This window comes from Acipenser ruthenus, chromosome 2 (assembly GCF_902713425.1).
Source record: "Acipenser ruthenus chromosome 2, fAciRut3.2 maternal haplotype, whole genome shotgun sequence".
Classification (NCBI taxonomy): Eukaryota; Metazoa; Chordata; class Actinopteri; order Acipenseriformes; family Acipenseridae; genus Acipenser; species Acipenser ruthenus.
This window is the reverse complement of record NC_081190.1, coordinates 88,468,342-88,491,281: the sequence shown is the minus strand read 5'-3', so window position 1 is coordinate 88,491,281 and position 22,940 is coordinate 88,468,342. Positions and strand designations below refer to the sequence as shown.

The 22,940-nt window shown below is 38.2% G+C and overlaps 2 protein-coding genes across 3 annotated transcripts; one reads left to right on the top strand and one right to left on the bottom strand.

Annotated features, from left to right (window-relative positions):
* Window positions 1-437: 437 nt before the first annotated feature.
* rpia (ribose 5-phosphate isomerase A (ribose 5-phosphate epimerase)) lies at window positions 438-9,010 on the top strand. The gene is made up of 9 exons (XM_034013765.3): window positions 438-699; window positions 1,934-1,994; window positions 2,555-2,610; window positions 2,749-2,808; window positions 3,370-3,434; window positions 4,001-4,069; window positions 6,001-6,142; window positions 6,593-6,692; window positions 7,041-9,010. The coding sequence occupies exons 1-9, from the start codon at window positions 442-444 to the stop codon at window positions 7,136-7,138; spliced, it is 909 nt and encodes a 302-aa protein (XP_033869656.2). The 5' UTR covers window positions 438-441; the 3' UTR covers window positions 7,139-9,010.
* Window positions 9,011-10,033: 1,023 nt separating this feature from the next.
* pomk (protein O-mannose kinase) lies at window positions 10,034-15,270 on the bottom strand. Of its 2 annotated transcripts, none has more exons than XM_034014059.3 (3): window positions 15,038-15,270; window positions 13,811-14,111; window positions 10,034-12,786 (listed from the first exon to the last, which is right to left on the bottom strand). In XM_034014059.3, the coding sequence occupies exons 2-3, from the start codon at window positions 14,072-14,074 to the stop codon at window positions 12,013-12,015; spliced, it is 1,038 nt and encodes a 345-aa protein (XP_033869950.3). In that variant the 5' UTR covers window positions 14,075-14,111; window positions 15,038-15,270; the 3' UTR covers window positions 10,034-12,012. The 2 variants fall into 2 exon arrangements, with proteins under 2 accessions (XP_033869950.3, XP_033869951.3); XM_034014060.3 differs by having other exon boundaries at window positions 13,811-14,086.
* Window positions 15,271-22,940: the final 7,670 nt, after the last annotated feature.

Genomic DNA, 22,940 nt, shown 5'->3' with positions numbered 1-22,940 from the left:
TGCTGCTCTACCTTTGAGCAAGGTACTTTACCTAGATTGCTCCAGTAAAAACCCAACTGTATAAATGGGTAATTGTATGTAAAAATAATGTGGTATCTTGTAACAATTGTATGTCGCCCTGGATAAGGGCATCTGCTAAGAAATAAATGATAATAATAATAATGTGATACTAATTAACAAATTAATTATTTGACAGTACATTTCTGTAATTTGTCCTCCACCATTAAAATAATGCATATTACAGTTGGCCTGACAGTTATCTCGTAAGTACCATTAAATGTGTTCTAGAAAATAAAGTATTAAGCAGTAGAAGAAGCCTCTTACTGGTTACTAAGGGATTCTAGGGAATGTAGTTCTATTTAACACCATTCTCCATTGAGATTTGTAACGTTGACGTCACTGATAAAACTACAATTACCAGCTGCCCAACAGTAAACGATCATGTTTCAAGTAAGACTTCCTGGAGTAGAGAAACCCAACGTGGGTGAGGGGTGGGTTATGAGTCTGCTAAAGGTTATTTGTTCGACTTTTCCAGCGAGCTTTATTGAAGCAGCGGTGAAAGGACCGCAGAGCGTGCTGAACTACAAGAACATTTCTGGGAGACACGTGGTTTACTGCAGGAGGTACAACAACCAGACGGCGATGGCAGAAGAGGCTAAGAAACTGGCAGGGTACGCCGCTGTGGACAATCATGTTCAGGTAAACCATGCATAGATATTAACTAAGGATGTCACATAGCAGCTCCGTACGGTTTAAATGTACCTTTGTGTTACAACACAGCTGCCCCTTGTGTAGTGGCAGCAACGGGGTTTATCATCGCCCCTCTCGGCGACGTCTACCCAGCATTGATCAAGCACGTTCCACTGTTATTTGGCTCTAGTTAGCCCCTCGCGCTATTCCCCCCGTACTGTGAGTTTTATAATCGGTCTAGTGAACATGTTTTATTCAGCGTGTGTCAATACAGCTTATTTTGCAGTTGTGTGAGAAATCAGTCGTGCAGTAGAACGTGTAGCTGTAGTACCACTGTAAACAAGAAAGATAAGACTGAGTTTAAATAAATGACCACGATTAGCAAAAACGTGTTTGCTAGTCCAGCTCCCATACCTGGCCCGTTATCTTACTTTATATTGTTTACACGGGTTTCCCCCTCCAGTTAAGCAACGCTTGTGCAATATCTACATTCTGTAAAATATGCAGTGTGCAAACACATAAAACATGAATGATTCATTAACATGTTACTATATTTAAAATAGTAACCAACAGTACTAGAGTACTATTGTTAAAATCTGCTCTTTTCCAGCCACGTGGGCTACAAACCCGCTCCTGATTCAATGAGTTTGTAGAAACGAGGGATTGGATAACTTTTTTTTTCTTTTTTTTTTTTTAATAACCAAGTAGGCAGCAATATTAAACATCATTCTTACTGCTTGAGAAGTACAGTACAGCCAGGCAGTCAAGAAGGTTGATGTGCTCTCATTTAATAAAAATGTATTTATTTATCTCTGTGTGTGTGTGTGTGTGTGTGTGTGTGTGTGTGTATATATATATATATATATATATATATATATATATATATATATATATATATATATATATATATAGTGAACACGAATTATGATTAGAATGGCACTTTTTAACGTACTGTATTGCACTTAAGCATTGCTGTATAAAGCCGCAGGGTTTCGTAACCTCAGATGCAGATCAAATGAACCAGAGTCAACTGAAAGTTTTCAATTTGCTTTTGGCGTTGCAAACTAATCTTTAATAAAATCTGTATCAGAGGAAATCCAATTATAAGTAAACGAAATACTGTATAGGCTGTATACTTTTTTTCACATTCACGTGATTAATGATGCGATGGCTTCGCGCTGAACACCTGACTGATGTGTTGTTGTTCTGTGTATTAAAAGGTGGTGTGCGCTTGTTTCCACAGGATAACCAGGCTGTAGGGGTCGGGAGTGGTTCCACCATAGTCTATGCTGTGGACAGGCTTGGTAAGTTACCGCAGGGTCGGGTCTGGAGCCCTTGTTTCAGTCTGTTTATTTCTATTGTTTTGACTACATGCAGCAGTCCAAAGTCATAATGGTTCCTATGCAAGGTTTTGTAGTGTTGTCAGACCAGTGTTGTCCTTTGTACTGTGCATTAACAGCCTTCTCTAGTCAATGGCCATGTGCTTTATAAACCTTTGTAGCAGTTTCTGTGCTAGAACTACACCAGCTGCAGGCATAATCACCATGTGCTGTGCCTGGAGCTGGTGCAGTTCTAGCACAGAAACTTGTCTTGTGATCACTTACATTGAGGTACAATTGCCCCACCCCGTACATGTTAATTAATTGAATGATTGCAAACACCATACACAGTAAGAAGGGAGCGGTGTGCTTTATGTGCAGTTTTGTAGTTTTAATGTGTGTATGTAATTAAATACTTCTAATGGTTATATTGAGCTTGAATCAGAATAGCTAATAAAGATACTCCATGTTGTACTTTTCTCATTAGAATCAGTAAGGATTTAGTATAATCTCAGTTTTTAAAACTTTAACTTTGTTTGTTTCAGCGGAAAGAGTTAAACAGGAGAACCTGAACATTGTGTGTGTCCCCACATCATTTCAGGTAGCAGTCAGTGAGGATTTGAATTTAATACTTCAACACAATCTGCTTCAAAGAAAATATTTCATTTTCATTTTTGTCATTATTACACAGTACTAGAGCATTAGACTCGTGTTACATTTTTCTGTTCTTTTTCTTTAGGCTCGTCAGCTGATTCTAGAGCATGGATTAACCCTTAGTGACCTGGACAGGCACCCTGAGGTATAATGACAAATAATAAACGAATGAACAGTCATAGTTGCACCATATTTGGTTTTTATAAAATGTGTAAAATAGTTTGTGAAGACACAGTTTAAGAACAAGGTCATCCAAATTCTAACTCTGGTAGTGTCTGGCATTTGTTTAACGTTTCTCATGTGCAAAACTACTTCTGGGGTGTTGCACTCCGCTTTGTAACCAGAACTGACATTCTACTGAAGTCAAACTTAGGTTTTAAGCTATAGCTGGCAGTATTTATATGACTGCTTGGTATTTACTATTCAACCTCCAAATCTATGTTACATGGCAAACCAACAGAGAAAATTAAGAGGAGTCTTGTACTTCACCAGAATTTTTACATGAGCATCAGCACTAATGCAAAAAAAACAACCGAGGACACAACCTTGGTGTCCTCATAGCATGTTACAGACATGGGCAGACTGTATGAACTCATTCTCTGAGTGTAACTTAAACTGCAGCTGTTCCTAGTGCTCAAACCCAAATGGTAGCACTCTGATCCTCTGTGCAATTTTTAACCGGGACTTTGCTTTGCATTCTGCTCAGCTTGACGTGGCTATCGACGGGGCAGATGAGGTGGACTCAGAGCTGAACCTCATCAAGGGTGGTGGGTAAGGGACCCCCTCTATTGTACTGACTGGGATAAACCTCTAACACAGCGCACGCAGGACTGGGTTATATAACCGTGTTTGTTCAACAGTGTGATTGTTGATTGTCATGTTTGTTTACATTCTCCAAAGGAGGCTACAGCTGCAGGGAAACAAACACTATAATTTAAAAAGAACCTGAAGATCTGATATATCATTGTGTGCTCACCTGGGGGGTAGGGGGGGGGGGGGTTGACAAATGTAATAACTGCAGATGTGTTTATTTGTGAGTGCTTGTGTTAATGTCCTCATTTTTTAGACTGCAGTGGACACTCACACTAATTCAGAACATGTCTAAGCAGTGTTTCCATACCCATAGCTCCTGACTAACTGTGAGTGTGGGGGTGGATTGCTGTCATTACTTCCCTTCAGCTACACAAACTTACTTAAACATAACTTTTTTTTTTTTTTTTTTTTTTTTTTTGGTTGGTTGGTTTAGAAAATTCTAAACTACCTGCTGAATAACTTGTTACTTTTCCATTTCGCCACCCCCAAAGCATATCTTTTTTTAAACCGTCTTTGTATTTTAGGGGCTGCTTGACTCAGGAAAAGATTGTAGCCGGATGTGCCAAACGTTTCATTGTGATTGCTGACTACAGGTGAGTGGTATTATTATTGAATCCAACTGAAGATACAAAAATCAGATGTTCGTGTTTGCTTAGGGCTGTGTCCGAAGGTTTGTTTGCTAGCCAGGGATTTCGGATTATTAGTAGTATTAATATTTTTAGTAGTAATAAAATGTGACTGATGACCTGCTTAGAATGGTGACTGTGTTAAATAAAGCTTTGTCCGCTGCAGTTGGTGCTGCTGCAATGCAAGCTTACTGTATATATCACAAGCAGGCTCAATTACGTGTAAATAAACATGTATTTTTATTTTTATTTAAATTATAAAAACATGATTATTGTTCTATATAACGTATTTTTAAACTGCATGTGAAATGTTTTATTCCATTAATATGGATTACCTGTAAAATAATAGGATTTTCAATCAAATATAAACAAGTAGTATGGTGATGTCACAAAAATTATGCAAATGAGCACCATCGAAGGTTCGAACCTTCCTTCGGTAATGTGGTCCAAACCTTCGAAGGTCAAAAAGTACCCTTCGTTGCAGCCCTATATTTGCTAGAAATGACAAAAATACCTTGCGCTTATTTACCACCTCCCCAAATGGCAAAAGAAAAAGCTCTATGTGATTTTATATATATATATATATATATATATATATATATATATATATATATATATAAACATATAAACACAGGATCAACACAGCAGCTCTTGAGCCTCTATTTAAATGTTTTAGACAGCAAAAAGTAAACAAACCAGATTATGCGCATGCACCTTAGTGATCTCTATGGACAAAAAACGCTTTAGAGCGAGTCAGAATCTCATGGGACAGAAAAAAGGCAAGCACATCATTCGGAAATGCCTTGCTGAAACAACTGAACTTGCTGGAAATGTTGTGTAGTGATATTTATATAGATTTTATATATTATATATTTTTTGTTGCGACTTTCTGTTATGTGGAATGTAATAAACAAGAAGCTTTTTTTCCCTTTTATTTACAACGCAATTTCCACGTTTCTTTTATTTAAAGTGTTTACAGTTAAACTTCAGTTTTCGTTTGCTTGTTCAGTTAAAAAAAGGCACAAATAAACCTTGTGATTACTTTATGAAAACGTATCTGGCAGAAATGGCAATGGCAAGGAATAAAAATAAAAGGCAGTGTCAACTTTATGTAATATTTATTACAGGAATAAACAAAATAACGTTTTGTAGTTAATTCACTGGGGTAAAGTAAGGCCTACACAACATATTCTTTACTCCGGGATATTTTTCTACTTTAACGTGTTATATAGTGTAACGTCTTGCTGTAAAATAAAGGCACACACACAGGGGCCACGCCCCCCTGTCCCTGCTGCTATGCTGTCTCTGCCTGCGTTCAGAGCAATATAATGGCTTTTATTACTTTTTGAAAACGAATAATTAAATTGAGCGAATATCTCAACATGAAAATCCTGTGTTTGTCCCAGCACCAAGTTCTTGTGATGCCATTTAATGTACACATACAGTATCAGTAGTCCTTGAACAGAGCTGTATCTGTATCATGCTGGATTGTTTGCACTTGTGCATACAAGTATTAAAATCGGCAAATAATCAAATCAGAAGCCATTTAAAATAACACAGTTAGGTCCCTGAGTGGCTCTCCTGGTAAAGGCAGACTGAGTTATGCATGTCTTCCCTGGGGATTAAGTAGACACCACCTGCAAGGGCTAGTAGTTTGCTGAAAACAGCTGTAAAGCTCCTGGGTGTAAACAGGCAATTGGTTTGGTTGAGGCCAGAGGACACCCACTCACCTTCAGTTCTCCTGAGCTGTGTGGAATTGCTGCAGTGAGGGAACATAGTTTGATATTCTGAACTTTAAAGCAAGTTTTTGTTACTGCAGTAGATTGGACCTGTTTGACAATTCAGTGTTAATCGGTATTAAAACTAGTTATTCATTTGTAAGTGTTTTCCTCTTACAGAAAGGATTCCAAAGCCCTAGGGGAGCAGTGGAAGAAAGGGGTCCCAATTGAAGTGATTCCGATGGCCTACGTCCCTGTTACGCGGACGATAGCCCGCAGGTTTGGAGGAGTGGTTGTGCTCAGGATGGCTGTCAGTAAAGCTGTGAGTCCTTCCTCTAACCAGGACACCATAGCCTAAATGTTGCATTTTACTTCATGTTTACAAACCATACAACATTCCCCTTAGATTATGACCCTTTTATGTTCTTAAAAAAAAAAAAAAAAAAAATCCTAGTTTTTACAACTATGGCAGGAGATGTGTGTGTGTTTTTTTTTTTTAATTAACTTTAATTAAAAAATATAACGTTACACGTCCCCACGTGTTGCTACAATTGTTTAATCTCAAACCCTAGTGCACTAGAGCGGACATTTTGAAAAGAGCTTTGAAACAGACAAAATTAAGTGTAAAAAGTTGTTAGGATGTTAACAATGAAAATAAAAATGACAGGTATGTTATTTAAACAGTCGTGTGGACGTGTAATGGAACCTTACACTTACTCTTTAAGATCGTCAGTCTGCTTGATTATAAACTGTGTGTCTGTTCTTTTCCCAGGGTCCAGTGGTGACTGATAACGGTAACTTCATATTGGACTGGAAGTTTGATCAAGTCCATGACTGGAAATCGGTGAACACAGCCATAAAGATGATCCCAGGTACAGTGAAGTCTTTGTACTGGAGAGACTTTGTCATAGTGTAAATGAGACAGAGACAGAGACAGAGACAGAGAGAGAGAGAGAATTATTTTATTAAATGTATGTTTGGTAGTCTATAGTCCTTGGTGTCTCCTTGTAATAATTTAATTGGATTCCCTGCAAACCGGTGTGCACATCCTGTCAGTCAGTGTGTCTGAGGCATTCTGCTGTCTATTCGCACCTTTATATCAAGCAAGTCTCCATCATGCTATGTGTTAGTTATCAGCCTGTGAGTTTGTGTTGACGCACGGCACTTTTGAGATCTGTGAGAGCGAGCAGTACCTCATTTCATGTTTTTCCCTCTTCCAGGGGTGGTGGAGACTGGGCTGTTTGTCGAGATGGCGGAGAGAGTTTATTTTGGAATGGAAGACGGGACTGTGGGCGTACGTGACAAACCTCAGCACTGAAGCCTTCTCAGCCTTAACGAGCACTAACCTCAAGTGCCACAAACTGCTCCGTTTAGAACCAACTCTATTCAGGTCTGGTTACAGCAGCCTACAACCAGTGCAGGAACAATTGCCTTTTTTTTTGCTCCACTCCATTTTTGGGGGCGTTGGTATTTTACAATGTAAAGTGGCCTTTCATGCATATTTATCAGAGAGTACTAAATATATAGTTTGAGAGCCTACATGTTTACTGGACAAGAACTGTTAAATTTGTTGTTTCTGTGATCACAGTACTTGGGGCGTGACCCTGGTAGCCAATGTAAACCTGGTACAGTCCCATAGAGGCTCTAGTGACAAGGCTAAGTCATCTGCAGCTAAACTCAAGAAAAGCATACATTCCCACCTCCTTGTCTCTAGTTTTGCTGCTGGGATCATTACGCACTTTGTTGGAAAGGATCTTGTGGTGTTCTCATGTAAAATGTGAAAATTGAGAAACACTAAAAAACATGGGGGCAGTCCACAAAGCTTTTTACTCCAGTGCCAGTAGGAATGTTACTAAACGAGAAATAAACCCTTAAGAATACCTAAGAGCCTCTTACGGCGGCTCGTTGAGGCCATCTCAGGATCTCGAGAAAACGGAAGTGATTTCTTCTGTTTTCCTGATGTAATGACTTCCGTTTTCTCGAGATTAATTATCACGTGATCTCGACATCTTTATAGTTCTCTGATGGCCTCAATGAGCTGCCAAAGCCTCTGAATTTTATTCATGAGATCTTTATTTCAAGTGTAATAACACCAAAAGAAATAGCCCTGATTTCCTCTGCAGGCAATACCTTTGGGAATCCTCTGCCATGGTTTACTGTTTTGGCCAAGCAATGTCCAGATTGTTTCCAGTTTCACTTGTACCTTCACATATTTCAATGGAAACTGTCTTGCCACAAGAATCAGTTTTGTGGAAGCACTTTCCTCATTTTCTTATTGTGTTCAGATTATGGGACTCCATCTAGTTTTCTGTGTGCAGCAATATTGAGCATGAGTGACTCAGATGGGACCCTGTTACCTGTAACACAGGATATGAAAGCATTGCCTGAGCCAAAGTGAAAAGCGTTCATGTGGTGCCTGTGGTGTTACTCCTGTAATGAGTGTGTATATCCTGTTGGTATGTAGGCTCAGTAATGTTACACTTTAGTTTGCCTCTTGTGAAGGATAATGATTGTGCTTCCTGGGTGTTCAGGCCTGTGAACCCCAAACCAAAGCCGTCTGTTCAAACCTCTCAAGCTGGGTTTCATTGAACACATGCACAAAATGCTCTAATGAAGTGTACTGGTCCCTGTTACTATATTCTAGCCAATTGATGCCTTAACAGAACCTTCTAAAGCTGTGACTTCCTTGAATTGACTTTTTACCAAGGAATTAGATATACAATTAGTGTATTCATATTATAATACAACTTCAACTTCTATTGAATTATAACCCCTCAGTTACGCCTTGCCACCCTTAACTTAACTAAAGTTTACAGGGTGTCAGAAGTCTGGAACCCCCAGCAAGGTTCTGGTTCTAATTCAGAAGGCTTAGAGTGATGGGAGGGAGTCCCCAAGCCACAGGCTTCTGAAAACCCTTGTAATTTAGCTTGTTTGTGTCTGACCAGTAGTCATGTTTCATATATAGCCTGAAAAACTGTCTTCAATGGTGCTCAGTAGCACTGTAGGTTTTATTAGATTTCTGTTGACTTTGCACTATTAAAATGAATACAGACGTATCAATTTTTACAAGGTCAATTTTTTTTTTTTATAATTACTATTTACAGATTTTTGTTTTTACAATAAAGGATCAAGCACTATGCAACTGGTACAGACTTTAATAAAAAAAAAATAAAAAAAACAACACTATCCATCCGTCGTGTTCTTGGAGGTTTTTTTGTGTGTGTTTGTTTTGTATTTGAATACTGAAGTTGACCTATATTTTTTAAGTAAGTTAGGATGTGATCTTTTCAGTATTTTCATCTGTTAAAGGAAACAAGGGACACTACTAATATTGTACCAACACTGTCTTTGCAGTTGTAACTATTACCATGTTTTTAATCTTATAGAAATATATGCTCCTGTCACATAAACCCAGGATAAAAGATAAAAAGAAAACTTGACTTTCTGCTGAATATTTACTACTTTCATTCTGAAATGTAATACATTACCAGCTGACGAGTTTAATCAGAATCACGCAGTAAGTTGTGAGAAACCGAGAGCCACAGTCCCTTTTATGTCCCTGAAACGATTACATAAAACAACCATATTCAGCTTGTTTCATGAAGCCTGATTAGCACCACTCTTGGACCTCCTTACTTAGTCCAAGATAATGTTAATCAGAGTCTGTGAAATCAGACGACAATGTATTAACCCTCAATAACAAACTGAAAAGCAGTGAATATTTGAATATGCACTTAGATTTCAGTAATTCTGAACGACTATTAGGGCTGGTTTCACAGATCCTGATTAGCACTAGTCTTGGACTGCCTTACCCAAGGTACCATTTGGTCCAAGATTAGTGCTAATTGGGGTCTGTGAAACACTCGTTGGAGTCAAACCATACTCCCTGAATTGAAATCCATGCACTAAGTCAACCACCAGGAGCAGCCAAGGCCAAGCCTAGCGGCCTCTACAGGGACAGAAGGATTGTCAAGGGAGGGTAAATAATCTGTTTGCACAGCCAGCTTCCATCAGATAGAAGAAGCAGGAGTGACCAGGACAAGCAAGTCCGGCCCCACAGATCACTAGAGCATTGTCTGGAGCAGCGGGGAGAGAGGGAAGCAGAGGAAAGAACTGATGCAAAGATCTTCAATGTAGTTTTTGATACCCTCCCTGAACCGACATGCACGCAGGAATTTACAGGCAATACTCTGCACATCATGCGGTTAACAAACTGTTTACAAACTGTTTTATTGTTACATGTAGAATGTTTATACACAACCATTGAAACCAGACGTAGTTGGTGTATATTTTCTGATGCTCACATTGAGAAATCATATATTTTTTGTAAAACGCTAGTTTTGAATGTGAACTGCAGATTTACAGACAGCATGTTTTTAAAATATAGGGTTTTCAAAGTTTAGCTTGAATCTTTCCCAGTGTCTAGTTTGAGTATCAGAAGGAGTTTAATAAAACATCCTAATACAGTAGAATATACCAATATAACTGAAAGGCATGACCTTTTGGAATGATACAATCAAAAAGAGAAAAGAGCTGGTAATGGGAATGGCAATTGAAGTATTTACTCCTGTGCACTGATATTGTATCAATGGTGTAAGAAAAGCAGACTGAGACATCAGTTTTAGCATAAAAGGTGATGTGATCTGTGGTGTGTGTGACCTCCAACTTTTAACCAATTTCAACATCAGGGTCTGAAGCAGGATGAAAAGGGCCACATTGTAGTGGATGAGATCCAGAACTCGCAGGAAAGGCATTTATGCAGTTGGAGACATCTGCGGGAAGGCACTTCTTACACCAGGTTTCTACCCTTACAACATTACATCGACGCATACTGAAATTTATCATTTATTTCTAATAGTGTTACTGACCAACGTGAAGGTCCTTTGCTGTCAGAGAATGAAATCAAAGGGTGTGTTTGCATTCTGGTTATTATCTGTCAGTAAAGAACTGACGCGTCACTCATTAACACTGTAAAGAAATCTATCATTTCAGAATTGTGTCAAAACATGGCATTCAGAATGAGTATGTTTTGCATCCCTGCATATGCTGTAGTCAAAAGTTATTTTAACATGAACAGTTTTACATTTCTGTTGCAGGTGGTAGGCTTACATATGCAGGGACTGGGATGCGATGAAATGGTCCAAGGTTTTGCTGTTTCAGTCCAGATGGGTGCCACAAAGGCAGACTTTATTAACACTATCGCCATTTACCCAACCTCATCAGAAGAACTGGTCATGCTGCAATAGATCAAAGCACCTACCAACCTGAACATCGGGAATATGAATTTAGAAGCATCTGATGTTTTTGCATTGCTGCTATTTAAATCTACATCTCATTGTATGTAAACATTTGTGAGAGCTTGTCCATATTGGTTTACCTGCTGTCATTTAATCATTCATAATGGAACAGTAATAAACATGCAATCTTCTTTTCACCTCACATTTTTCCCCCTGTATTACATTAACATATCCTTGTAATCCCCCTGCCCTCCTCTTGCACCATTCTCACTACTTCCACATTCACTTGCACATTTAATCACAAAAACAATCATATTAGTCAGGACATTAGTCATCTTCTGTACATCTTACTACGAAGTATAAGAAGTTTGAAAAAAATGGAGGTTTACATGTGGAGGAATATTGAGAAATGTTACAAACAGTAGCAAAAAAACAAAACAATAATGGCCAGTAAAACTATAATTTCTTGATTTGTACAAAACTACTGTGGGTGGGATCCACTGTGAATATATAGTCCAGCCATTTTATTTTATTACTGTGTGTCTGTGTTTTAAACACATTAAACACATTTTATCGGTGAAAAATGTCTACTCCTTAGCAAACATGTTAAATATAATCAATTAGTTTATTGGAATGTGATTGAAAATGTCCAATATTTGAGTTTTGACCAATTTTTAATATTTTCTCAATACTGATTTTGTAACAGGTTGATAAAAATGTAAAATCTTAATTGTTATTATTTGTGATATTTTCTATGATAATATGCTGAACAATAATATAGGACCTTATTTAATACACCTTAAGCATTTCGAGTTCCCCTTGCTTGATAAGCCTATCCCAGCTGCACTGCCATGAATTTCAATTGCAAAATCAGAGGCTCAGATACACAGGACTCTGAATCATTTTTTTTAGAATGCAATGTTTGTTTTTATATTTTCATAAAATGACAATGCGATCACAACATGTCTCTTGTGCCAGGTGTAGTATTCTCTTTTATCAAGGTTGCATATACAGTTTTGTACACATTTAAAACAGTCTGAACCGAAGGCCTTTCCACTGAATTTTTCTTTTTACATTCTCTGTGAATGTCGAACAGGTGAAAGCGGACAACATCGCTCCCTTCTACTTGCCCCAGGAGGAAGTCAACCACACTAGGGATTTTCCATGTGTCTGTTTTCTCATCGTAGGCAGGCATCAGTGTGTCTGTAAACGGCATTTCCTTAGCATGAGGCCACAGCTGCTCAGGTGCCACAAATTCTCCCAGCAGTTCCCGATGGCCACATTTTATTAGCAAGTTGGCGTTTCTGTCAACTAGAGGGAGGGCGTCCAAGTCATTTGCCACAAGGTGGAAGTCGCTGGTTAACAAATACTGAGACAAGGTCTTGCCAAGGTCATTTGAGTCACACATTACACGAGTGCCCATTGGGCTGCTGTGGAGAAAGTTCACGATGGCCACATACTCCATGGCCAGTCGGAATCGGTTATGCCAAGTGTTTAGGCTTTGGTACTTCACAAGGTTTAACACTGCATTGAGATTCATTAGTGAGCCCAGTGGTTGGTACTCTGTAACAACTGTGTTATCTTCCACACAGAATCCTACAAGGGTGACTACGTATTTGCTCTGCAGAGCTTTAATCATCTCCAGTCCATGCAGAAAGTCCTCCTGGAAATCATGACCAGTAAGCTTAGAAAGAGCAACCTTGTGGCCCTTCCACTCGGAAAGAAAGACCTGTAACACATAAGCCAGAAAACTTACCAAATATATGTACATTTTTTTTTTTTTTTTTTTTTTTTTTACAATTAAATTATTGGTCCTTCTGAATGTATTTCTTAAAAAGGCAAGTATCAATAGCACTGGATACTTGCAAACTCCATGAAAGATTCCCCTCTGCACATGCACCCAAATCATGACTAGGGATGAGCTGGAGTACATGAAACAAAAATCATAACTCAAGTACTTTATTTATTGTTCAAGGAATTGAAAAATGTAATCATTACTTTATTTGATACATGCTAATTAAATCTATTTCTGAACAGTTCACAAATATTGCCTTCATGCAAGAGTTTCTTTGAAGAGGAAAGGGTTTGGCAATTATTTCCAACTCGGTTTCCTCATATTGTGGCTGCAGCAGCAAATGGGGCAGGTTAAGTGTGTCATCATCACTCTGTCAATCTTCCAGCTCAGACATGATGGCTGGTTAGGTAAACCAATCAATGAGGCAGGAGAGCAGTTTAATCAACCAGGTTTAAATTATCTTTGGTGTGTAATTTAATGTAATAAAATAGCATCAATAAATCAGAAGAAATACGTCAAAATGTATTTAGTAATAGTCCACAAAGATAAAACTAAATGTACAATGTGCTACATTATGTATTCAGTATTTAACATGTATTATTTGATTGTATGCTACATATTGTGGCATTGCTTTGGAGCTTATTTATGTAGTGGAAAGTAGTGCCAGGCACTGGACTGGAGTAGTATAGTATTTTACTGCTCCAAAATCAAACCCCTAATCTTGACCACCACTTGTGACCTCAGCCAAATTAAAACCCAGGTCTCCAGAGATGCAAAGTGAATCAGCACTGTGACATGCAAATACAGTACTTACATCGGCATGTAAACCAATACCTAACATGGCAGCTACTTTATGCTTACTGCAATAATTCCTCATGTGAACCTTTTTAAAGTTTTCTAGTGATAAAAAAAATATATATATATATATTTACACACATCATAAAATGGGAAGACTAACCTGCTTGACAGCCCCTTGACCAATCCCCTTCAGTTTCCTAACTTCCTTTCTTACAGCGTCACACTGCAGCCAGGGGGAGCAGTTCTTCATGGCTCCCATTTTGAAGTGACCATGAGGGCACATGTGGTGAAAGTGTTCCTGCTGGTGACTTCTTTGATACAAAGAATCCACATACAGGTAGAACAGAATGTTCCCACATAACAGAGCCCCAAGGCACACCAGTACTATGGGGATCTCCCTTCGAGAACGGTCTGCTTTGGCCATGATTTCATCTACCTACAATGGGGAGGCAAGTAGAAAACTATGACATGTATTATTAGTAGTATTAATTCATATAACATGTCTAAGGTTACAGACAGCAACTCATGACAATCTACAAGGTGGTTCAGTTGTCACTTGACTTGATTAGTTCACTATTTTGTTGGGGGACCGGAATGGGATATACACTTTATTGTAAGGCTGGAATGGTTTAAACTACAAACTAAACTAAAAAATATATATTAGTGCATTATAAACAACTAATTGAAAACAGTATAGTGAAAATCAATGTCAAATTTAAAATACAAAAATGAAATATAAAGATTACTTTAAAAGACCATGTTTTAACAACACCTTAGGAAAAGGGAGCGCCATATACATTTCTGTAGGTATGATTTTACATGGTCTAATGTTGCTTCCTGCAACACTTCTTTGCACACATTATCCAGCCGTATCTGTGAACTGGCCATTTGACTTTTGAGATCCTTGTATTAATTTTTACAGCTTATGTATCTTACACAGGGCAGGCAACTAAAAATAAGATGTACACAAACTATAAAAGCAAAGCCACTCAAGAATAATTTAGGTACTCAGCTGGTAAATTGTATACTGATAGTTTCAACAGAAATTATTATGATGAACCGATGTCAGACTAACCTATCCTAGAACTGGATGACATGACGTCAAGTCACACCTTAATTTCAGTCGAAACAAACGTCTCCATTAAACATACGGAAAATAGGTTATGTGATGCCTTAACATAACATTAAATATTTCAATGCCGTATGTTTCTCACAAAACAGTGTCACGTTAAATATCTAAAAAAAATAAATAAAAAGTGTAGCAAACTGGAGACATTCGAATCATTTTCTTAATCGTGATACAGTACTAAATATTACTTAAAACGCTTGCAAACTAGATTCTCACAAACCGAGATACGACTGCATAGACGTAAATAAATTGTCTTACGTTTTAAAACTGTCCTGCAAAACAGTTCCTTTTGAAATGCACACAATTTACAGACAAAAAAAAAATCAACAGCGTTAAATTAATATAAGATACGTATATCTCATTTTCGCGGGTTTTTTTTCTTCTCCATTTTACACCACAAAATTAATCTCGACTACATTCTTCTACACTTTCAACCGGATATGTTCTAAACAGTTCTCTCCTTTTCCGTTTCTAGTGCAAAACAAATAGTTCACAGAACCAAGACTTAACAATCCTCTTTTCCTCGTGCAAACAGTGCCCTCTAGTGAGCAAATAATCGATTTTTCTTAAAGCTTCTTTGAGAGACACATAATTGATTCTGTAGAATATAAACATGATAGATCTGAGTTATGTGGTGTAAAAAGTAATTGACCATTAATCATTATACCTATAAAAATACTATTATTGGTAGAATTGTAAAAGATATGTTAATATTGTGTTGCTATTTTATATTCATGCTTATATATTTAGGCATGCATCTAAGATAGCACCATCAAATGTTCAAGTGCTAAAATACTATTAAATGTCTGCTGTTCATTGATTGTTATTTTGATGTCCAAAGGTTACTTTATCTTTTGAAATACAATTGAATTTCAAGAATGTGTCATTTGTGAGGAAAAAGGATGTGTATGTGCTACTGCCCCTGAAACAATATCTGGGATATATATTCTCCCAGATTGGGAAGCCTTGACCTCAGACATATAGGGGCTGATGTAAGGTTATGTGCAAAGTGATTTGCGGCTCCAAAAATACCCATATTGAGGCCAAAATGTGCGTTTTGCACATGCAAACCATGTTTAGCGGCCTTAAAGTAGGACTTTAGCGGTCACTAAAATGCAGCGTATGAATGGTTTGCACCTGGCGTTCTGCATCCGCTATCAAATTAACACTTTGCCATCATTAGTCAATTTAAATGATATTGAAATGAAGAAAAGAGCATGGAATTGGGCAGGAATCTGAAATACTAAGCAGGCGCAAGCATTATAATGAGATGTAAGGATTTTGTCTTGCACTTGGGCAATTGCTGACCCTCCAAAAACTTTACACCTCTTCTTACAAGATGCAAACCATTGTAGAAGTGAGTAAATAAGAGCTGCATAAAAGCACACACATTAAGAGACCTGTCATTAGCTTCAAGATGGCTGCTGTGGTACACTTCCTGATGCAGCGACACTTGGCTGTTGTTGAGGACAGGTAGGAAAACCTTTGGAGAAGGGCAAGACAGAGAAGACCCTGCATATTCAATCCTAGGGTCACTTTGTTTGGGATGCCGGAGGATGTGGTGGTAAGGCGTTATCGTCTCACTCCGCAGGTCATCCTAGACCTAATAGCTGAATATCACCATTTCATCACCTGATTGACTGTCCTCCTGGTAACACCAACAGCATTGACTTTCCTTTCTCCACTATAGAAGACCATATGGCCTCTTTGGAAGCATAACGATGTTGGCTTAGGCTTTTCCAAATAACTCAATTTCATGCTGAGTGACCTCAGCTGTAAGGACTCTCTGCTCATCAGAAAACGTATTTTCTTTTCCGTGCGCCAAGAGGACTTTGCTGCCCTTCCTCTGACATCTTTTTTTGTTTGGTTTGTTTTTTGTGCACCACATATCTCATACAGCGCCTACTGCTTGCTGTGCTCCTAACTCACCTCACTTCTGGGCTGTAAGTGCAGCCGCTAAATAACCCGATGCACAGGCGGCGCTCATTGCGATCCTCATTATCATGTCTGCGGTTCATTATTTGTGCGTGTTAAGTAATTGCATTGCTCTTAAGCTTACATAGGCAGCAGTGAAAAATAATTGTCTGGCCGCAATTTGAATTTTGCAGCCTCAATTCTTTGCACCATGCCTATCCTTGCATCAGCCCCATGATGTTATCAATACAGCGGGGGCCAGCAGTAGCAAACTCGGTCCTTGCAGAGAAATAAAAAAAATCTCCTCGCCGCCAGATACGGGACTCGGCCTTACTTATATTTCTTTTAATTCTGTGCTATAAAAAAGCTTTGTGTTTTAACAAAAGAGGGACAGAGTTCACAGGCACCCACTGTCATACTCCTTGAGAAGTCACTGAGATCCTTCTGCTTTCTTATATTATGGCTGAATAGTTACTCATGGCTCTCAGGTGACTGTACCGTAGTTACCAAGTGTCGCCTTGGATAAAGGCGTCTGCCAAATAAATAAGTACTGGAGGAAAACTACGGTGACTACCTACAGTATGCAGAACCAAACTTTATTAGAGAAACCTAGGGTATTGTATTGCCACAGCTGTACCAGGTGTTTCAATGCCACTGAAATTATGTTTCTGTACACCACTAAACAATCAAAATTCACATGCAAGAAGAACATTGGTTATTTTTCTTCTTCTTGTTCTTCTTTCTTAAGAAGCACAAATCACATAGCAAATGAAGATCTTCTTGAATTTCTGCATACTTTTAGGGATTGAAAAAATGAGTTTGAGAGCTTTTAAGTTTAAGTTTAATTAGCACAGAGAGCAAGGTTATTAAATCGAGTCAAGTATAGCAAGGTTGATAAAGTGTTTTAAACCACAGGCAGTGTGTTGGTTACCACTTTTGACCCCTATATTCTAAGAGGGTTTATTCAAGCTCATTAATTTATATAAAAAATAAAGAGTTTTTTTTTTTAAAAAGATGTGAATTAAAAATGGTAAAAATAAAAAATTCTATACGCACTTTACCACAAAACAGAAAAAATGAGACATTAATTAACCCTTTAATTTGTGGTGACCTCATATGGGAATGGCTATAAAAAAAAAAAAAACCTCAAATGTCTTTTTTTTTCAGCTATTTTCAATATTTTATGCACAAAAGGTTTAAGGTTAAAATACAAAAGGAAAGCATTATTTTTATATTCTTAAAGTGAATGATGAAAGCCACACAACTCTATGATTATATATATATATATGTGCACATATTTTCCATTTCCATTAGACAGTACTTGCACTGAAGAATTACTATGGCTTTGCAATGACTTTTGCCACCTAGTATTAGGACAGACTCGTGATGTTATCATACTGTCATCAGACTACAGTTTTCTAGATTTGGGAAATGTGTGTTCCAACTGTGAAACACCTGGAGGTAGTAGGCCAGTGCCACTTTGGTACGATTAACATAGTTCCATGTGTCAAAATGCATCAAATTCAAGGGGCAGAAATACACTTCCTTACCTTCTGTAATCCCATTGCAATTGTGTTAAGAAATTAATATTGCACTACATCAAAACAAATACGGCAAATGAAACTACAGTAGTGTTCAAAAGTTTGGAAAAAACAAATGATTTACAGCAAGACTAGGGGTGGGGATTGTATTGCCATTTTTTCTCATTCAGACCCCTTACTTTAAAATAATGTGAAATGGGCTCCCGAGTGGCGCATCCAGTAAAAAGCACTCGCTAGAGTGCAGGGTGCGCTCTATAGCCTGGACGTCGCCGGTTCGAGTCCAGACTATTCCACAGCCGACCGTGGACGGGAGCTCCCAGGGGGCGGCGCTCAATTGGCCGAGCGTCGCCCGGGGGCAGGGAGGGTGGGTTAGGTCGGCCAGGGTGTCCTCGGCTCACCGCGCAGCAGCGACCCCTGTAGTCTGGCCGGGCGCCTGCGGGCTTGCCTGTAAGCTGCCCAGAGCTGCGTTGTCCTCCGACGCTGTAGCTCTGAGGCGGCTGCACGGTGAGTCTGCAGAGTGTAAAGAAGCGGGCGGCTGACGGCACACGCTTCGGAGGACAGCGTGTGTTCATCTTCGCCCCTCCCGAGTCAGCGCAGGGGTGGTAGCGGTGAGCTGAGCCTAAAAGAATAATTGGGCATTTCAAATTGGGGAGAAAATAATAAAAACTATTTGGCAACGACTAAATTATTTTTAAAAAAAAAGTGAAATATTTTAATGAGCAATTAAAATGGTACCCTGAAATGTTCTTGTTTTTCAAGGAAAGCAGTAAAAGTGGGGATGGGTAGTTTGTTGCTGGGTAACTTCACTCAGACTACTTGCTCACTAAATATCTTTTATTATTATTATTTATTTCTTAGCAGACGCCCTTACCCAGGGCGACTTACAAGTGTTACAAGATATCACTTTTTTTTTTTTTTTACATACAATTCCCCATTTATACAGCTGGGTTTTTATTAGAGCAATCTAGGTAAAGTACCTTGCTCAAGGGTACAGCAGCAGTGTGCCCCCACTGGGGATTGAACCCACAACCCTTCCGTCCAGAGTCCAGAGCCCTAACCACTACTCCACACTGCTGCCCAAGCATCTCGGTATCCATGAATAGATAATTGTCTCCTCTTTAAAAATATGCAAGAGATTTTAATCTGTTAGATCAAGCAATAAATCCGTAGGGTACAGTCCTTAAGATCATAGCATCGAATCCTGCTGTTGAAAAATATATCAATAGAAAATACTTCTCTTATTCCATAATTTGTAATTATAGCCTTTCTTTGAAAATTGAGTGTTTTAAAGTTAAGAATCTTTCACCTGACAGATTTGTTTATGAAGTTCATGTTACAGTGCAGTGATTCTGATAGTCACAATACTGAGTAACCAAAAAGCAAATTCATTTACGTATCGGTAGTTTAAAAAAAGAAACATCATTTAATTAGTAGTAGTTGTAGAATGTTGGCACAGCTTTAGCATAGCACATTAAGGAATCCCTTTTGTGCTACCAGAAAATCTTAATAGAAACGTTTAACAAATAATTGCATTTAATCATCCTTGGAGATATATAAGGAAAAATAAAATGAAAAATGAAAAACAGAGATGACTAGTAGAAGACTCCAGTTACACCTGTTCTAAACCCAGATGGCACAATGTCAAAATAAAAAAGGACAGCGTCATGATTTTTTTCATGAATAACTGCGACAATCATAGCATGCTCGCTGTATTTTTGTTGTAAATGTAGCCAGAGATGACCTAGAACGCTCCAATTACATTTGCCCCTGATGGCCACGATTAGATTGGAATCTTACAATGTCACTTTGTAAACACCCTTTTTAATGCAATATGCTTTTAATTATTGGTACGTTCCTATGATGCATGCTAAATGCTAAATTAGCATAGCCCCTCCTCAATAATCATATAAGTTTGTTGCAAAGGCGTTGTCAAAAAAAGGGTGAAGGTTTTTTTTCAGGAATAATAATTTGACAATCATAGCGTGCAATCTTTATTCTCACTGTAAATGTAGCCAACGCCATTGCTTTTTGATTAGTGTGCTTAACAGTTGAGAAAGGTACAGGTTTCCAGTTTAGCATGTTTGACAAGGTGACTTGCAGTTTTTCTCTTTATAATCTTTCTCAAACAATCTGTAAATCCATGTATGGGCAAGGTGGAGAATGACTAAGCAAACACAAAGTGGGTCCTCTTTTAAAGAAATGCAAAAAGAATATTTCAATGTGCAGTAAAATAATTTAAAAAAGTATAAAATAAAAATGTGTAGGCCATTATCAAAGGGTACAAAAACAATCTGTCTAGGCTAACATAATCTAAAAGTTTTCTCTGAGAAACGAAATCATCTTTAAATTAAGTTCAAAGAAAAGATAAAACTCCAAGAAACAGATTTCAAAAAGTGGGCTGAAATGATATATTTAAAACTTTGAATTTCAAATCTCGGTTTTGTGGTGTGACATGTCCATAGTTAGATTAAATATTAAAAGGGAATTCATTTGATGATTTAAAAGCTGTTTTCTTAATAAAAACATCTGTTTGACTTTTCATAACGCTTTGGTACACCTAAAGCAGAGAAAGAGCCACATATCAGGTACAGACACATTACTGTTCATTCTACTTTAGCAAACTAGAAATACTGTACTTTATGTCCATGGTGATGTTATTTTTTCTTCTACTCCAAAAATATATATATATATTTGTAAGTAGAATATCAAAAGCCATCTCATGAGGTCACAAGACAAACAGCAAGGTTTCTGTGTCCTTGTACTTATTCATCATTATAAGTCACAATGTGCTCAGTAGGGTATAGACTATCAATGGAATCCTTGTTCCTGCAAATGCAGGCTGATAGTAAGAGAGACAGAAATGTCCAGTTAACACATTATATAGACAGCAGTACATCTGTATCCACATTTCATAAGATCTTGTAGCAGTTTCAGCATCTGAGATGCACGTTTAACTGGGCTCTCTAGGAGTTATTTAAATCACATTTGAGATATTAACGAATGGCTGTTAAGCATTTGTTAACATTCCAGAATTATATTATAATTGTGTTTTGCATGCATAGGTCTGTGGCAAAGTGGTTAATAGTGTGCAGGTGCAGGTGATCAAAGAACAGACAGAATATTGTAATCCAGGTGCAAAGGTTTTATTTGTTTTTGTCCAGTGCCTGTCGGTGAAACAAACAGTAAATAATAATGCTGGTAAGTAATACAGCGGCGTGTATTACTTACATTTATAATCCCGAGGATGGTCCGAAATAATAGTCCTGTTATTGTATCCCCATATTAAACACAAAACACATACACAAGTCCCTTTAGCGTGTGAATTAGTGATTGTGGTACAATACAAGTTACTGTGAGACAAGTGAAGTGCTGTTCCAGGTTTGTGCTGGCCTCTGACGACAGCTCTGTAATGTGCTAGCTGTCTAATGATACAAGTAACAAATAGACAGTACAAAACAAAACACTCACGATTATTTCCACAACAAGCACAAGTCCTTCTGGATCACTTTACAATAACCAAAAATGAAGGAACAGATAACCTCGCTTCAACCCCTATTTATACCATCACTCATGACCCCTCGGTAAACGATTGCAGTCTCTCCTCCAATCCGCGGCTGCCATATCATTTCCCTTCCGGGTCAATGAGTTAGTGTACCGAAGCTCTGTCTCTTTTCTACATGACTGACTTCCTTTTAACCCTCGGAATGAAGTGTCAGGCCAAGTAGTCCAGAGTACTCTGTTCCCATTACTTAGCGCCATCACAGGTCGGGAGGGAGATTTACCAACAAGAATCATTGTCTTTCTGTCACAAGGTCATAAGACACAATTCTAAATTTAAAAAGACATACTTTATAGTGGTTTAGGAATGCCAGGTCAACCACATGATACCACAAGATCCTAATGCAACCCCCATCCCCACCCCCCCACACACACATGCACATACGTTGCAGGTGTGTGGTGGTCCTGCTCGCTAATGTCCTTCTTGGTCAGTGATGCCAATTAACAGTGACTCAACAGTTCCCAACCCTGGCTAAATGCACACTGGATTGTTCCCTTTGCTTCTATTTATTATTGATAGGGGATTCCTCAAATGTTTTGTCTGATGCTCTGAAGGCCCTAAACAGCTGCATTCCCAAACTGTAAACCCATTTAATGTTACTCCACCATCCCCATTAAATCAGTATTTATCGTAGGGATTTATTGCTCTTAAGCTAAAACTGCAGCAGTCAAGGTTTACTAAAATATGTTCTCCACTGGGGCTGTATAACCGGTCGGACATTGTAATGAATGTGTCAGACAGTGAATGAGATAGGTACAGTCTGAAAGGGTAGAAACCCCCCACCTTATGTATTTCAGTTAAAATGTGTAACTGTATCATGTACCACCTTCCATGTTGTTGTCATTTTCTTTTAAAAATGTCTGTATACATGTGTGGCGTTTCCAGAACCACAAATAAAAACAAAATGAGAAAAAAGACCAAGATGTCCCTCACTTAAACTATCCTGACTACCACAACAAAGAGGTTTAAAAGGTGCCAGATTTTCTTATTTATTATCATATTTTAAAGCTAGAATTTACTGACTGTACAATGCATGCATTTATGAGATTATTACACCAGTATGGATACTGACTTGGATGGAGACTGAAACAGATATACAGTATGTATAGAACAAAATATTGAAAATAACTGGTTATCATTTTAGAGA

Coding starts and splice junctions, on each gene's coding strand:
- pomk (XM_034014059.3), bottom strand. CDS start 14,074: ATGGCCAAAGCAGACCGTTCTCGAAGGGAGATCCCCATAGTACTGGTG. Junction 12,787..13,810: donor GTCAAGGGGCTGTCAAGCAG/GTTAGTCTTCCC, acceptor TATGTGTTACAG/GTCTTTCTTTCCGAGTGGAA.
- rpia (XM_034013765.3), top strand. CDS start 442: ATGTTTCAAGTAAGACTTCCTGGAGTAGAGAAACCCAACGTGGGTGAG. Junction 3,435..4,000: donor AACCTCATCAAGGGTGGTGG/GTAAGGGACCCC, acceptor TTTGTATTTTAG/GGGCTGCTTGACTCAGGAAA. Junction 6,143..6,592: donor GGATGGCTGTCAGTAAAGCT/GTGAGTCCTTCC, acceptor TTCTTTTCCCAG/GGTCCAGTGGTGACTGATAA.